Raw genomic sequence first — 16,619 nt, 5'->3', positions numbered from 1 at the left:
TTACACTCCCCACCAGAGTGGGGAATTCTATTTGCTCCCCACACTCCTACTGACACTTGCTATGGTCAATCTTTTACATTGTAGCCAGACTAATAGGTACAACACCAACAGGTGGTAGGCATGCTGGTGGGTGCTGTAGGATAAACCCTATGCAGGGTCACTATGAGTTGGAACTGATTTTTACTCATTTAATGGTAAGTGTGCAAGGAGCCTTGGTGGCACAGTGAGTTAAGTGTTGGTCTTCTAACCAAAAGGGTGGCAGTTCAAACCCACAGTCAGTCCAAGGGAGCTGATAAAGCAGTCTGCTCCTGTAGAGATGTACAGCCTTAGAAAATCTGTGACGCAGTTCCACTCTGTCCTATAGGGTTGACTTGAGTTAGAATAGACTCAAGAACAGACAGCAGCACAGTAGGTGTATAGGTGTCTTTGGTGGCACAGATGGTAACAGAAAAGTCGGTGGTTTGAACCCACCCAAAGGCATCTTGGAAGAAAAGTGTGGTGATCTGTTTCTGAAGGATCACACCCTCGAAAGCCTTATTGAGTGCAGTTCTAATCGCAAGATTGCCATGAGTTGCAATAAACTCAATAACTGAAAGATGTCAAGTTCTATCCTAAGCAATGGTTTAAAAATCTACTGAGAAGGGACAGCGAAGGTCCCTTCTCTGGCAGGAAAGTAAGTCTTCGACTGGCCTATCGGGAAGCCCCTGATTCTGGAGCCTGTGAGTCACTCTGTCTGGAAGTGGATGGAGTCTAGATCTTAACTAGCCCTTAAACCCTGTTCTAGGCCATAGTTTCTGCAAACCTCCTCTTGGATTCTGAACATGGTCACCAGTCTTCTCTAGGCTATATATTCCTTCTCCGTCATGGATGATTTAAGGTCCTGGTGTGGTGCTGGAGGATAAGCACTGGACTGACAACCAAAAGGTTGGTGGTTCAAACCCACCAGTTACTCCTCAGAAACCCTGTATTTGGTTGTGATGAGTCTGAATTGACTTGACAGCACTTAACAACAACAACCCACAGTCCAGCCATCAGGAAGACCCAAGCCAAGCACAACTCTAGCCTAGTGCTTGGGACCATACTCTTCATTAAAATATGGATCTCCTTCCTTTTGACCATGTATCCAATTGTTGGATCCCCACCACTGGTCTTTCCCAAGTGGCAAATATTTTGGTGTGTGTACATGGGCCCCTCTCTAGTCTCTGCTAGAGATCTTTGCTCAACAGATAACTCTCTTGACCAGGCTCTGAGCCACAAACCAGGTAGGTGGACAGGTATGCCCCACATTGGGCAGAGCTGGGGGTAGGATTTTGATGGACTGCCATGGAGGGCATCTGGGAAAGGAACCAGTGGTTTCAGAGAGACCAGCTTCAGTAGGGTCTCGGTCCAAATAAGATGAGGGACAGTGGGACACCCACTTTAGAGAGGGGTAACTGTGAGAGGGAAAAGTGACAGAGTGGGTGGGGCAAGGGAGCCATGGAGGTGAAGAGGTTGGCAGGACTCCCAGGTTCTCTCTTGGCCACTGAAGCAGAAGCAGAAGAGGAGGTTAGGTGGAAAAGATGACAAATTTGTTGGTTGTTCCTTGATTGAAGTGAGTTATGAGGTATCCCAGCTGTCCCAGATATGGTTGTAAACAAAGGCCTGGAGTCAGGAGAGGGCTGACTTAAAATTACAGGTTGCGGTCTTCAGGACACAGATATTGAAAGAATCCTGGACAGAGAAGGAGTGGCCAAGGGCATGTGTCTGGAAGTCCAGCAAGGTCAGGACTGAACCCCGAGGGACCTGATTCTTTAGAGGCAGGGCTGCAGGAGAGGAGAGGGTGAAGGACACAAGGGAGTATATCCAGAGAGGCTGAAGGAAAACCAGGAGAGGTGGGGTCACAGAGTCATGAAGGGGCATGTGTCCTGGATGAGATTGGTCATCAGGGCCAGGGGCCAAGAGGAGGTCACAGACGTTTTAGACCACAACAGGGCTCATGGGCTTGCAGGATCTGGGCTCTACCTGGACAGAAGCTCTGTCTTCTCCTGTTAAGAACCCTGGGTCTTGGCCACCTGCCCTCAAAGTAACAGAGAAACACGTAATCAGGACATGCTGCTTCTCACTGGCCATGGGAGAGGGAGGCTGCACCCATTTGCTCAGCCCCGGGACCAAAGGCAGAGCAAGGTCAGGGGAGAGGCTGGGGACAGCGACTGGAGCAGGGCTGGGGTAGAGGATGGGGTTGAGATAGAGGCTAGGGAAGGGCTGGGCTGAAAGATGATCAGGAACAGAGGCCGCAGAGGCCTGAAACACAACACACACACACACACACACCCCTTGGATTTTCAAGCTCAGACTTGGGTTGAGGGCTAAATTCAGTTCAGCCAGTTGGTTCCTAAGTCCCAAGACCATTGGGTGTTAAGCAAGGCTGTGCCCAATGCTGGCCACAGACCAAAGATCCCTGGCTGGAATGAATTAAGGAAGCGACAATGCAGGGACTGAGGATTATGAAACAGAATGAGCAATGGCTAGTGAGCCAAGAGCGGAGCCCTGGGACTGTACTAACGCCCTGCCTAATCTTGGTGAGGAGAACAAAGGAAAAAGACCTCATTTTATTGCACTTGGTGGGGGTGGGGGGTTGGTTGGTTTGGTTTTTTACAAACTGACCTTTTGGGGTAACCCTTCATCCAGATAGTCTATTGGCACCATTTTATCAACAGCATGTGCTCCCTTTGTGTCTCTGTGTCACATTTTGGTAATTCTCACACTATTTCCAACTTTTTTTTAATGCTATTGCACACTCAATAGGCTACAGTATGGCATAAAATTTTACATGCACTGAGAAACCCAAATATTCATGTGATCTGCTATGTTCGCTTTATTGCAGTGGTCTGGAACCTAATAGCAATCTGAGTGAGGTACCTTGTCTTTTGACATTGGGGTTAATCACTCATTGGGTTTTCTTCCTAAATGTGGCAAAGGATGCTGGGAAGGGCTGCTGCCAAATGGGCCTCCCTTACCTCTAGCCTCCCCTCATGAATTTTCTCATTTAATCTTGACACAATTTAATGCTGGAGATAATAATCACTACTCCAATATTATAAAAACGGGATAATGGAGGCTCCAGAGGGTAGCATGTGAGCCACTAATTTTCTCTCTACACTCTCTAAGCATGTTAACAGGTCACACCATCAAAGTCAGGGACCCAGAGGTGCTGACTCAACAGAAAGGGTGCGCCCACCCTGTCAGAGATTCCTGCAGATCCAAGCAGGCCCCGATTAGGTCCCACCCCTATCAGGTGCCTCGGTTTCCCTAGGGGCTGAAGTGATTTGACACTCAGGTAGAGTATCCCTGAGCCGCTTCAGTTTCATCACTAGTAAAACGAGGTGGAACGCCCGCAGTTCTCCAATGCTGCAGATTCTTGTCCTGTACCCCTATGGCAGCGCCGAAAACTCGGTCCCACTCAGGCGTGGAGTACTCTTTAGTCTTTTTCAATCCCCTGCCAATGCCCTTCTCCTTCCCAGGGAAGAACCTAAGGAAAAGCAAAGATCTCTTCTGCTGCCCTACCTTCGGGTCACCTTCTTCACCGAAACCATCGTCTTGGCATTCCGCACCCACCTATACCGGCATGCCCAGGGGACCGATCTCGCGAGTTCGGGCACCGCAAGAGGACAGAATACTGGTGGATCTGGGAACACTGAGAAAATTTGCAAACCTAAAACTGAAATACAACCGGGAGGTCCAAGCCCCGCCCCCCTGATCCCAACTCCCGCCCCACCCCGCCCCACCCCGCTCAGCTAACGACCAGCGACCTGTATCCGCCGCGTCTTCCGACTCCCCAGCATCTTGCCCCCAGCCTAGGCGTCCTCCGGATCTCCGTCCAGCCCCGCCTTCTCTGGGCCTTGCTTCTGCTTAGGTAGTGCTGCGGGCCCAACTAGGGCTGCCCGCGGAGAAGCCTAGTGGAGGGTTGAGCACTGGTTTACGGTGATTGAACACAGCAGAGAATCGAGGGCAGCTTAGGAACCCCACGCACTCTTATCTCGTCCTGCCTTCAGAGACCTCCGGGTGGACTGCCGGACCCTCCGCTTGGGAGAAATCTGAGACACGCGGTTCTCAAGGCCCCCTACGGCTTTGGAAAATTTTTATGGTTCGAGCTATAGAAGAAACGGTGCGATGGTGCGGGACAGCAGAAAGAATCCGGGTCACTTCCACCTCTCTTCTGTGACTGATCTGGCCTTTCCGCCACTTTTCTTGATCTGAAAACCATGGTGCTTTTCCTGACGTCGCGAAGAGCTTGGATTTATTTTCTTTCGAATGAATACCAGAAGTATGAATTTAAAAACAGAACCCACTGCCGTGGAGTTGATTCCGAATCATAGCAATCCTATGTTGTTATGTGCCGTGGAGTCGGTTCCGACTCATAGCGACTCTGTAGAGTGTTTTCGAGGCTGTGAATCTGTACGGGAGCAGAAAGTCTCGTCTTTCTCCCGCGGAACAGCTGGTAGTTTCGAACTGCTAACCGTGAGATTAGCAGTCCAATTCGTAAACACTAAGCTAACAGAGTAAAACTTCCCCATATCGTTTCCAAGACTGTAATCTTTAGAGTGTCACATCTTTCTCCCACGGAGGGCTTGGTAGGTTCGAAGCAGATTTTAAAGCAGTCAACGCTTTAACCACTGCGCCACTTGTTGCATTACTATGAACCATTTATTATAGACAAGGAAGCTGAAGCTCGGAGCCTGCACAAAAGAGCCAGGGATTCAAAACAAAACCAAGTCCCCTGTCTGTGTAAAGGCGAATTCAGACTCAGAGCGACTGCAGAGTAAAAGCACTGAATCTCGAGAGGGTAATTCAATCTTACTTCGGTTTATCTAACCCCAGGCAACCCACCCCAGAGGCCGAGGATGCTGTCCCTTTAAGGCGAACGCGCCTAGTCTTTGTTTTGTGAGCCCGACCGCAGCGCTTCCTGCAATGCTGAGTGAATATGGCTCAGGCTGCAAGGGCGCTGTGGCCAGTGGGTCGCTTTCTGGCCTGGAGGCTGGGCTGCCGCCCCCGGCCTGGGTTCCGGGCGCAGAGCCGCGCCGGTCTTTCAGGGGCGGCGGGCGACCCGGGCCCTGCCATCAATGCTCGCAAAGGGAACCAACGTTTGCTGGGAGCGGCGGCGCTGGCCCTTGGGGGCGCCCTGGGACTGTATCACACGACGCAGTGGCACCTGAGCGCCCAGAACCTCCACGCCGAGCGCTCGGCTGCGCAGGTAAGGACTGGCTAGATCCGGCCGGATGTGGGTGCGTTGGTTCTGGACAGCGCTGCACCTCATGGCAGGATCTGTTTCCTTCGTCTGCTAGTGACCTTGGATGAGTTTTAAGTCTCCTAGCCCGCACCATTTCCATATATAAAATGGGAGCGATCGCTGATACTTGCTTCCCAGAATTGTTTCTTAAAAATCGTTTCTCTTAAGTGCTCTGGGTGGCGGCAACCGTCAGTAGTACAGACTGGCTATAGAAGTAGTTTTCCTTTTCCTTTGCAACACATGGAGTTGTCAAGAGTTAGAGCTGACGCCATGGCAACTAATAACAATTGAGTGTTTGAGGAGGACTTTTTTGATCAAAAGATTCCGAGGTCACACAAAAGAATGCCGCTTGCAGGTTATCATTGTTGTTAAGTGCCATCGAATCGGTTCCGACCCATAGCGATCCTGGATAGGGTTTCCGAGAAGCGGCTGGTGAGCTTGAACCGCCAACCTTGCAGTTCAAACGGCTTTGCAGTCTGGCGCATTAACCCACAGCGCCACACCAGGACTCTTGCAGGTTATCATTAGACCGTGAAAATTATCCAACAGTATCATTAATAAGAGTCGTGGTGTGGTACCTGTGGGCTAATGCGTCAGACTGCAAAGTCGTTTGATCTGCAAGGTCGGTGGTTCAAGCTCACCAGCTGCTCCTTGGAAACCTTATACAGGGTCGCTATGGGTTGAAATCGACTCCACAGCACTCACAACAACATCATTAATAAGGAGCTCTGGTAGCACAGCAGTTACAAGCCGGGTTACTAACTTCAAGGTCAGTAGTTCGAAACTACTGTTCCGGGGAGAGAGAGATATGAGGTGTTCTGCTCCCGTTAAGATTTACAGTCTCAGAAACCCGATGCAGGTTACTAGAGTCGAACCGACTCCACGGCACACCACAACCATCATTAATAGCACTTACCAACAATAATATCATTAATATCACACACAAGTAAAATTTTGCTGAATTCAGAGACTGTTACAGCAGTACATAGACAGGGAACCGCCAGAAATTCAAGCTGAATTCAGAAGAGGATGTGGAATGAGGAATGTCATTGCTGGTATCAGGTAGTGCTTGACTGAAAGCAGAGATTACCAGAAAAATGTTTACCTTTGTTTCATTGCTGATGCAAAGGCATTCAGCTGTGTAGATCTTAACAAACTATGGGTAAAGTTAAAAAGAATGTGAAGTCTAGAACACTTCATTGTACTCATGTGGAACCTATACATAGACCAAGAGAACAGATCTGATTAAAATAAGGGAAGGTGTTCTGATGGCTGAATCCATTCACCGTGTTTATTCAATCTGTGTGCTGAACAAACAGTCTGAGAAACTGCACTATATGAAGAAGGGCATGGCATCAGGTGTGGAGGAAGGCTCATTGACAACCTGTGATATGCAGATGACACAGCCATGCTTTCTGAAAGCAAAGAGGAATTGAAATACCTACTGATGAAGATCCGAGACTGGAGTATTCAGCCCACAGCACCACACTATACTTCAACATAACGATAATAAAAATCCATACAACTGGAGCAATAAGCAATATCATGATAAATGGGAGGAAAAAAAGATGGAAGTTAACAAGGATTTTCTTTTTTACTTGGATCCACAACAAATAAAACACCCATAGAAGCAAATGACATATTGCATTGGACAAATCTGCCTCAAAATATCTCTTTAAAGTGTTAAACAAAACAAAAAAACCAAGATGCCACTTTGAGGACTAAGGTGTGACTGACCCAAACCATAGTATTTTAATTTGCTTTCTATGTATTTGAAAGCTGGTCAATTAATAAGAAAGACAAGATGAATTGATGCCTTTGAATTACAATGTTGGTGAGATTAATAAATATATCATGGACTGTCAGAAGAACAAATAAATCTGCTTTGAAAGAAGTACAGCTGGAATGCTCCTTAGAAGCAAGTATGGCAAGACTTTGTCTCATGTACTTTGGACATGTTACCAGTGCCTGGAATGGGACGTTATGCTTGGTAAAGTGGAGGGTCAGTGAAAAACGAAGACCCTCAATGTGATGAATTGACACAGTGGTTGCAACAATGGGTTCAAGCCTAACAGTTGTGAGGATGGTGCAGGATCGCATTGTGTTTCATTCTGTGGCACATGGGTTTGCTTTAAGTCACTTCTAAATTATATGACAGCAGCATCTGTCTACCCTCTAGTTTTGTGCCATTGAGTCGGTTCCAACTCATAGCAACGCTCTGCACAACCGAATGAAACACTGCCTGGTCCTGCACCATCCTCACAGTCCTTGTTACACTTGAACCCGTTGCCACTGCCAGTGTGCCGACCTATCTTGTTAGGGGTCTTCCTCTTTTTGGCTGACCCTCCACTTTACCTAGCATGATGTCCTTTTCCAGAGACTGGTTCTTCCTGATAATATGTCCGAAGTATAAGAGATGAAGTCTTGCCATATTGGATTCTAAGGGGCATTCTGGCTGTATTACTTCCAACACAGATTTGTTTGTTTGTCTAGCTGCCCATGGTACTTTGAATATTCTTCTGCAACACCATATCCCAAATGCATCAATTCTACTATGATCTTCCTTATTCACTGTCCACATTCCTATGCATATGAAACTACTTAAAATACCACAGCTTGGGTCAGGCATACCTTAGTTCTCAAACTGACATCTTTGCTCTTGAACACTTTTAAGATATCTTGTGCAGCAGATTTATCTAATACAGTATGTTGTTGATTTCTTGACTGCTGCTTCCATGAGTGTTAATAGTGGATCCAAGCAAAATGAAGTTTTTGGCAATTTCAGTCTTTTCTCCATTTATCATGATGTTATTTATTGGTTCAGTGGTGAAGATTTTTGTTTTCGTTACATTGAGGTGCAACCCATACTGAAGGCTGTGGTCTTTGACCTTCATCAGTAAGTATTTTAAGTCCTCTTCACTTTCAGGAAGCAAGGTTGTATCATCTGCATATCATAGGTTCTTAAGGAGTCTACCTCCAACCCTGATGCCAGGTTCTTCATATAATCCAGCTCCTCAGATTGTTTGCTCAGTGTACAGATTAAATAAGTACGGTGAAAGAATACAACCCTGATGCACACCTTTCCTGATTTTAAACCATTCACTGCCCCCTTGTTCTTTTCAAACACTTCCTCTTGGTCTAAGTACAGGTTCCTCATGAGCATTATTAGGTGTTCATGAAACTCATTCTCCGCAGTGTGGTCCATAGCTTGTCATGATCCACACAGTTGAAATCCTTTGCTTAGTCAATAAAGCACAGGTAAACATATTTCTGGTATTCTCTGCTTTCAGCAAAAGCCATCTGACATCTGCAGTGATATCCCTTGTCTGAATCTAGCTTGAATCTAGCAATTCCCTGTCAATATACTGATGTAGCCATTTTTGAGTTATCTTTAGCAAAATTTTACTTGCATGTGATATTAATGATATTGTCCAGTGACTTTTGCATTCCATTGGGTTACCTGTCTTTGGAATGGGCACAAATATGGATCTCTTCCAATCAGTTGGCCAGGTAGCTGGCTTCCAAATTTCTTTTGGAATTGCTGTTATCACTTGGTTGGAAAATTTCAATTTGTATTCCATCAATTCCTGGAGCCTTGTTCTTTGCCAATGCCTTCAGTGTGCCTTGGACTTCTTCCTTCATTACCATTGGTTCTTGATCATAGACTACCTCTTGAAATGGTTGCACATTGACCATGTCTTTTTGGTACAGTGACTGTGTATTCCTTCCATCTTCTTTTGATGCTTTCTGCATCATTCAATATTTTGCCCATAGAATCCTTCAATATTTCAAGTCATGGCTTGAATTTTTTTCTTCTGTTCTTTTAACTTGAGAAATCCTGAGCATGCTCTTTCCTTGTGGTTTTCTAATTCCGAGTCTTTGCACATTTAATTATAATACTTGACTTTATCTTCTCGTGCTGCATTTTGAAATTTTCTGTTCGGCTCTTTGACTTCCTCATGTCTTCCATTTGCTCTAGCATCTCTATGCTGGAGAGCAAGTTTCAGAGTCTCTTCTGACACTCTTCTTGGCCCTTTCTTTCTTGAGAGCTTGTTTGGAGGGTCTAGCAGGGGAGCATGGCTACTCATATACCCTTGACTGAAGGATGGCCCTCCTCTATCAGGGAAGGTCGCCCTTTTCAACCAAGCGTCAGCTCTGGGAGGGACACACATGGAGAGGTGAGGGAAGGAGGAGACACCGGCCTAGCCAGCCAGATCAGCCGAATCAATCCTGGTGATCAATGGGGTGACAGATATCACAGCCAGATCGCTCTCACATCCCTTTTTTGTCTTCTTAATGACCTTTTCCGTTCTTCCTATAAGATGTGCTGATGTCTTCCCACAACTTTTCTCGTCAAATCTATTCTTGAGATGATTTCTAAGGTTTAATTTTTGGCTCTTGTGGACTTGTTTTCATTTTCTTCAGCTTCACCCTTAACTTGCATATGAGCAATTGGTGATCTGTTCCACAGTCTGCCCCTGGTATTAGTTTGGTGGATGATAATGGAGGTTTTCCGTTGTCTTTTCCCACAGTTGTAGTCAGTTTGATTTCTGTGTATGCCATCTGGTGAGGTTCATGTGTCTTTATTTTGTTTAAAAAGGGTATTTGCAATAAACAAGTCTTTGGTGTTGCAAAATTCTCTCATGCAATCTCCAGCATCTTATCTATCATCAAGACCATCTTTTTCCAACTACTGATTTTTCCTCTTTGTTTCTAACCTTCACATTCTAATCTCCAGTAATTATCAATATATCTTGATTGCATGTTTGATCAGTTTTAGACTTAGTAAACTGGTTGTTGTTTTTGTGAAGTGCTGTCGAGTCAGTTCCAGCCCATGGTGGTGGAGGTGGTGTGCCATGGAATCGGTTCCTACTCATAGTGACCATGTACAGGGTTTCTGAGGCTATAAATCTTTACTGGAGCAGAAAGCCTCATCTTTCTCCCACGGAACAGCTGGTAGTTTTGAACTGCTGACTTTGAGGTTAGCAGCCTGACTTGTAAGTGCTACGCTACCAGAGATCCTTGGTGCCAATCCATAGTGACCCTGTATAGAGTTTCTGAGGAGCAGCTGGTGAGCTTGAACTGCCGACCTTGCAGTCTAACAATGCCACAATTTCATCATCACTGGTGTTAGTTATTGGTGTGTACATTTGAATAATAATAGTATTAACTGGTCTGCCTCCTAGACAGCATTATACTTCAAGACAGATCTTGAAATGTTCTTTTTGATGATGAATGAGACACCATTTCTCTTCAATTTGTCATTCCCAGCATAGTAAACTGTCTGATTATCATATTCAGAATGGCCAATACCAGTCCATTTCAGCTCACTAATGCGTAGGATAATGATCTTTATGTGTTTCCTTTCCTTTTTGACCACTTCCAGTTTTCCTAGCTTCATACTGCATACATTCCATGTTCCCATTATTAATGGATGTTTGCAGCTGTTTCTCCTCCTTTTGAGTTGTGCCCCATTATCAAATGAAAGTCCCGAAAACTTGACTCCATTTGTGCCATCAGTCAACTCTACTTTGAGGAGACAGTTCTTCCCCAGTCACGTTTTGAGTGCCTTCCAACCCGAGAGCGCATCTTCCAGCACCATATCTGTCAAGATTCTGATACTCCTCATCGGGTTTCAATTTTCAGTATTCTGGTGCTGATAGTGTTCCACTGCTAGTCATAAGGTTTGCAGTGACTAAACATTCAGAAGTAGTCCGCCTCTCCTTCCTAGTCTGAAAACTCAGGTTAAACCTGCCCATCATGGGTGTACCCTGCTGGTATTTAAAATACCGGTGAGGTGACTTAGCTTCCAACAACATAGCAACACGCGAGCCAGTACAACAAACTGACAGATGAGTGGTGGTATCGACCCTTTTTCATCTCTAATCTTCAGGTTGTATAATTATTAGTATTTTCAAACTGCTAATGGGAATCCTGGTGTGGCACTGTAAGATAAAAACTGGATTGCTAACCAAGGTTGGCAGTTCAAGCTCACCAGCTGCTCCTTGGAAATCCTACACAGGCTTGCTATGAGTGGGAACCAATTGAGTGTCACTTAACAATGACGACTATTAGAATCTAGGCCCTGAGATATAAAGGAGTAGGGAAGTGTCCCACCAGCAGGATTGTGGCCTTGCCTCCTTGAAACACTTTATATTACAACCCAGCACCAACACAGCCCCTTGTCTCTGCTCTCGCCCCCACCACCCACCCACAGTGTCAGATTGCTGGATCTGGGGGAAGAGGGTGGGTGCAGGGGGAGAGATTGGCAGCACTGTATTTCCCTGTAGACATCCAAGGCCCTGGCCTTGACTTCCCATCCGAACAGGGAAGGGGGTGATATGCAACTGTGGCTTTCAATCATGAATGTGCTGCAAGCTCACCTGGGAGCTTTCCTACTAAAATGCAGAGTCCAGGGCCATGGCCCAGATACAACTTGTCCCTCTTAGAGATCTGAGGTAGAACCCACCTCTGGCCAACACTGCCCCTGGGGCTGGGGCGTGAGGGTGGGCCTTCCCCATTGAAGTAGTTGTTTTACATGTGAGGTACACAGCAAGGGACTGTCTGGTGTCCCCTTGGGACAGGCGGGAGAGGAGAGCTGTCCTCCAGAGTTGGACAGAGGACTCCTATGCAGACCTCCACATGCGCTTGACCTGCCGCCCAGGAAAATTTGCTGGTGGGGGTTTGAACCTGGGCTGTCCACTCACAGCATTAGCTCCCCTCCCCCCATGCTTCCTTCTCTCTCTGCACTGCTCCCACATTCCTCCAGCTCCTCTCAAGGCCACCTCTGAAACCTTCCCTGAGAAATACAGGCAGCTTCAGAAAGTTCTCTTCATCCCATTTTTCCATACACTTTTTTTTTTCCCCCACACACTTTTTGAAGCCTCCTCGTATGTTTGCTTGCTGGGGGACTGAGGTCTGGGCCTGGGACACCGGCCTCTCAGGTGCCTTCTGTGCCTCTGCCCCATGCAGCTGTCCCTGTCAAGCCACCTGCAGCTGACCTTGTACCAGTACAAGACATGCCCCTTCTGCAGCAAGGTCCGAGCCTTCCTGGATTTCCACGCCCTGCCCTACCAGGTGGTGGAAGTGAACCCTGTGCGCAGGGCCGAGATCAAGTTCTCCTCCTACAGGAAAGTGCCCATCTTGCTGGCCCAGGAGGGAGACTGCTTGGTGAGCCTCGGGGAGACCTCTTTCCACCTCTTTCCTGTCCCTAGTTACTTCTGGAGCCCAGGACAGCCACAAGCTGGCATTAGGCACCCTGAGTCTGCTCTGCAGGCGTGGGCTTGCTAGGCCTCAACTTAGAATTAGAAGGGGAAAGTAGCTGATATACAGTTGATGGTCAATACATGTTGGCTTCTGGCTTTCCTTAGCAGCACCAAATACCAGCTGGGTCTAAGTGAGGCAGGAGAACATGAGTTCTGAAGTCAAGGTAGTTTGAGTTCAAGGCCTGATTGCTATGTGACTAGGGGCCAATCACTTTACCTTTCTGGGCTTGTTTCTTTTCATCAACTTGAACATTATCTCTAGGCTGGTACAGTCCTCAGCACCCAGAATGTAGAATCTAGAAGCTCACCTGCCCCCTAGTACCAGGAGGCACAGTGAGGGGACCAGCGGCTCGGACCCTGGGTCTTGCTTACCTAGGACAGAGAGGTTCCTGGAGGGCGTAGACTGGATCCTGGGGGGAGGAGGAGAACTCAGTGGACATTGGTTTTAGGGTTAAACCCCCCAGGGATGAATAAACAATGCCCAGTCTTCCGCTGACCATTTCCTCGGAGTGTCTGGCCGTTGGTATTGTTTAAGTGGGCCCAGTGATCCTATGGAAACTGCTGAGGTAAACCAGCCTCTTGTCTTCCAGCAACAACTGAATGATTCCTCCGTTATCATCAGCGCCCTCAAGACTTACCTGGTGTCGGGGTAAGGAACCCTCAGAGGCCCAGGCTGGTTCTTGTGGCTCTATTCTCCTGGCCCCAGGGAGGCCTCGCCTGAGTTGCCTTCATGGGAGCATCACTTTCCAGAAGAGACCATGGGGCCTACTCCGAGACACCCTTGTCCTGGCACATCTCCCTTTGTCAGGGAAGTGCTTCTGATGTTGTTGTTGTTGTTGAGTGCCGTCAAGTCAGTTCCGACCCATAGCTACCCTGTACAGGGTTTCCGAGGGTGTAAATCCTTACGGGAGTAGAAAGCCTCATCTTTCTACCTTAAATCTCTCTTGCTGTAGGGCTTTCTGGGTCACCTGTAGGAGGGGTGGAGAGCCTTTGTGGGTCTGTCCTGTCTTTACTCCGGGACTAGGGCCAGGCTGGGTGGACAGGAGGAGGCAAGGGCTTAGGAGGAAGTTGGGGATGAGTCTCTGGATGTCTCCTGAAGGCAGCCTCTGGAGGAGGTCATCACTTACTACCCATCCATGAAGGCCGTGAATGAGCAGGGCAAGGAGGTGAACGAGTTCTGCAACAAGTACTGGCTCATGCTAGATGAGAAGGAGGCCCAGCGGATATACGGCGGGAAGGAGGCGAGGACGTGAGTGGAGCTGGGGTTGGCTCAGGGGAGTTGGTGAGAATGGGGGGCTTCCCCAGAACAAGGCCAGGCAGAGGGGGATGCTGTGAGGGTAAGTGGTCTAGGAGACCTCGAGGGCTGGATTGGCAGGAGCCTGGGATTAAATCTTAGTTAGGACCTTCCCAGGGAGCACAGTGGCTCTGTAGGATATACATTGGACTATGAACCACATGATTGGTGGTACAAGCCCACCAGCCACTCCTTGGGAGAAAGATGAGGCTTTCTGCTCCAGCAAAGATTTATAGCCTCAAAATCCCTATACAAGGTTGCTATGAGTTGGAACTAACTTGATGGTACTTAATAACAACAAAGGCCTCAGTTTCCCATCCATACATAGTCTGTTCTGCTCCCCACACACCCTGGGCATGTGGCTTGGGAAGTCCACCTGGTTTCACCTTTTAGTGGGCCTGGGAAGATATAGCTGTGAGGATAGGGAGTGATAACCCCTTCCCTACCCCACCCCCCACTGTCCCTCATTCCCATACCCACAGGGAGGAGATGAAGTGGCGGCAGTGGGCAGATGACTGGCTGGTGCACCTGATCTCCCCTAACGTGTACCGTACGCCTGCCGAGGCCCTGGCCTCCTTTGACTACATTGTCCACGAGGGCAAGTTCGGGGCTGTGGAAGGTGCCGTGGCCAAGTATGTGGGTGCAGCTGCCATGTACCTCATCAGCAAGCGACTCAAGAGCAGGTCAGGTGATGGTACATGTGTGTGTGCATATTTGTGTGTGGGGGGGGGCACTGTTCCTCTCTCCCTCAACCCCAAGCCCTTGGACACCCACCTTCAAGACTATAGTGTTGGGCTGTGGATTCTCAGTCCTGAAAATGATCCCTTCAACCCCTCAGAATGGAAGAAGGCACCAATCACATACTCACTTAGCAGCGCCAGGACTCAAACCCATGACTCATGATTGTTTCTTCTCCAGCAAAGGGAAGCAAGGCTGGCCTTGGAGCCCAGGGGCCTGGGTCCCTGCCTTGGGCTTTCCTCTGTCTCTCTTTCTTGCTGATGACCTTGGCCAGGTGTCTTGCCCTCTCTGTGCCATGATCTCTGTATCTGGGGCAGTGATTAATGAGGTCTCTTGGGCTCTATAGGTGTGATGTGCCCACTTGGGGTGTAGCAGAGGAACCCTGTCCCCTAGGCCTTCCTGCTCTCCCCAGAGGAAGCTGGTTTCCACCTGGGAGGGGCAGGCCCTGCCCTGATGGACTTTCTCCCCCACCCCTCCAGGCACCACCTTCAGGATGATGTGCGTGAGGACCTCTATGAAGCCGCCAACAAGTGGGTGGCCGCTGTGGGCAAAGACCGGCCCTTCATGGGAGGCCAGAAGCCGAACCTTGCTGATCTGGTGAGTGGTGGTAGTGGGGAGTGACCGGACAGAGGGGCAAAGAAAGAGGCAGAGAAAGCCCTGAAATGCCGACATCTGGAAGCCCCCTAACTCCCCAGAGAAAGCTGGCTCCATCTGTTGTTGTCGGGCAGAAGCCCAACTCAGAGTGGCATAAGAAAAACCAACTACAAGGAACTGTATTGGTTCACATAACTGACAAATTCAGGGGTTGCCTTCAGGTCAGGCTGGTTCCAGGGGCCCGAGTAGTGTTACCAGAACATAGGCTCTCACTATTGCCACCTTTTGGAGTTGGTTCCGCCTGAAGCAGGCCTGGGTCCTGCAGCTCCAGGTTGCCACCCAGAAAAAATCACGGGACAGCATCTCATTGGCCTGGCTAAGATGCGCCTCTTGAAGCAGCCCCATGATCCAGAGTATAATCCATTGATTGGTAGACCTAGTTCTGGGGTAGGGTCCTTTTCCTCCACACCTCAGAAGCTGAGTTCTATGAGGGTTTTCTCCCAAAGGAAGCTCAGCAGTGGGATTTTGCCTAGAATGGGAGACTTGGGTTCTAGGCAGTGGAAACCTGTGGCCACACCCTGCTCTTCTCACTCTGCACATACAGTTGGCCTTTCAGAGGTCATGGAAATCTCAGGGCTAGGGCTAGGGGGGTGGGTGCATGGGATGGGGGGAAGGTGACTGGCCCCAGGCACAACTGGTAGAGGCTGAGGCAGGTTCAGACCTTTCCCCCCCTACCCCACCCCCACCCCCCATCTCTGCCCCACATGCCCTGCTCTGGACTAAGCCAGTGATCATTCTGCTCCCCACACAGGCGGTGTATGGCGTGCTGCGTGTAATGGAGGGTCTGGAGGCCTTCGATGACCTCATGCGTCACACACTCATCCAGCCCTGGTACCAGCGGGTGGAGAAGGCCATCGCAGAGACCCCCCCAGTGCACTGAGCACCCCCAACAAGAGGACGGGGAGGACGCTGGCGGTGGGATACCGGAGCCCTTGGCCAGCACTGACTGGTGTGGTGTTTGAGTGCTATGGGGGCACAGCACCATTCTGCCTCTTGGTGGTCTCCTCATCATATGGATACCGAGACTAGCCCCCCTGAGCCCTCTCGCTTTTGACACTGAATTCCTACTGGGGCCTATGACACTGAAGAAGGCCCATGCTCAGTTTCCGTTCAGCAGCCCTTGGAGGGGCTCTCTCTCTGACCCCAGTGCAGCGGAGGCCACCCACTCCACCCCCTGGCCTGGCCTACCTGCCTTTCAGCTGTTCTCCAGGGACTCTGAGTGACTGTTTTGTTCCAGCCGGCCTGACCCAGCCCTGGACAGGGAGAGTTTGTTTTGGGAAGAACCCTTTTCTTGGGCTTGGGATCAGGGGCAAAGAGTGAAGCTTCCCTCAAGTGTCTGTTCTACCCAAACCCACCCAGGACTGTGCGTCTTGTTTACAATAAAGAAAATAGTTTACTTCCT

The 16,619-nt window shown here is 48.8% G+C and overlaps 1 protein-coding gene across 1 annotated transcript; it reads left to right on the top strand.

Annotated features, from left to right (window-relative positions):
• Positions 1–4,959: 4,959 nt before the first annotated feature.
• PTGES2 (prostaglandin E synthase 2) lies at positions 4,960–16,097 on the top strand. The gene is made up of 7 exons (XM_006834979.1): positions 4,960–5,230; positions 12,239–12,436; positions 13,122–13,180; positions 13,631–13,780; positions 14,308–14,508; positions 15,043–15,160; positions 15,969–16,097. The coding sequence occupies exons 1-7, from the start codon at positions 4,961–4,963 to the stop codon at positions 16,095–16,097; spliced, it is 1,125 nt and encodes a 374-aa protein (XP_006835042.1). The 5' UTR covers position 4,960.
• The last annotated feature ends 522 nt before the right edge of the window (positions 16,098–16,619 follow it).

Source organism: Chrysochloris asiatica, unplaced genomic scaffold (genome assembly GCF_000296735.1).
Source record: "Chrysochloris asiatica unplaced genomic scaffold, ChrAsi1.0 scaffold00014, whole genome shotgun sequence".
Classification (NCBI taxonomy): domain Eukaryota; kingdom Metazoa; phylum Chordata; class Mammalia; order Afrosoricida; family Chrysochloridae; genus Chrysochloris; species Chrysochloris asiatica.
This window is presented reverse-complemented; position numbering and strand designations above follow the sequence as displayed.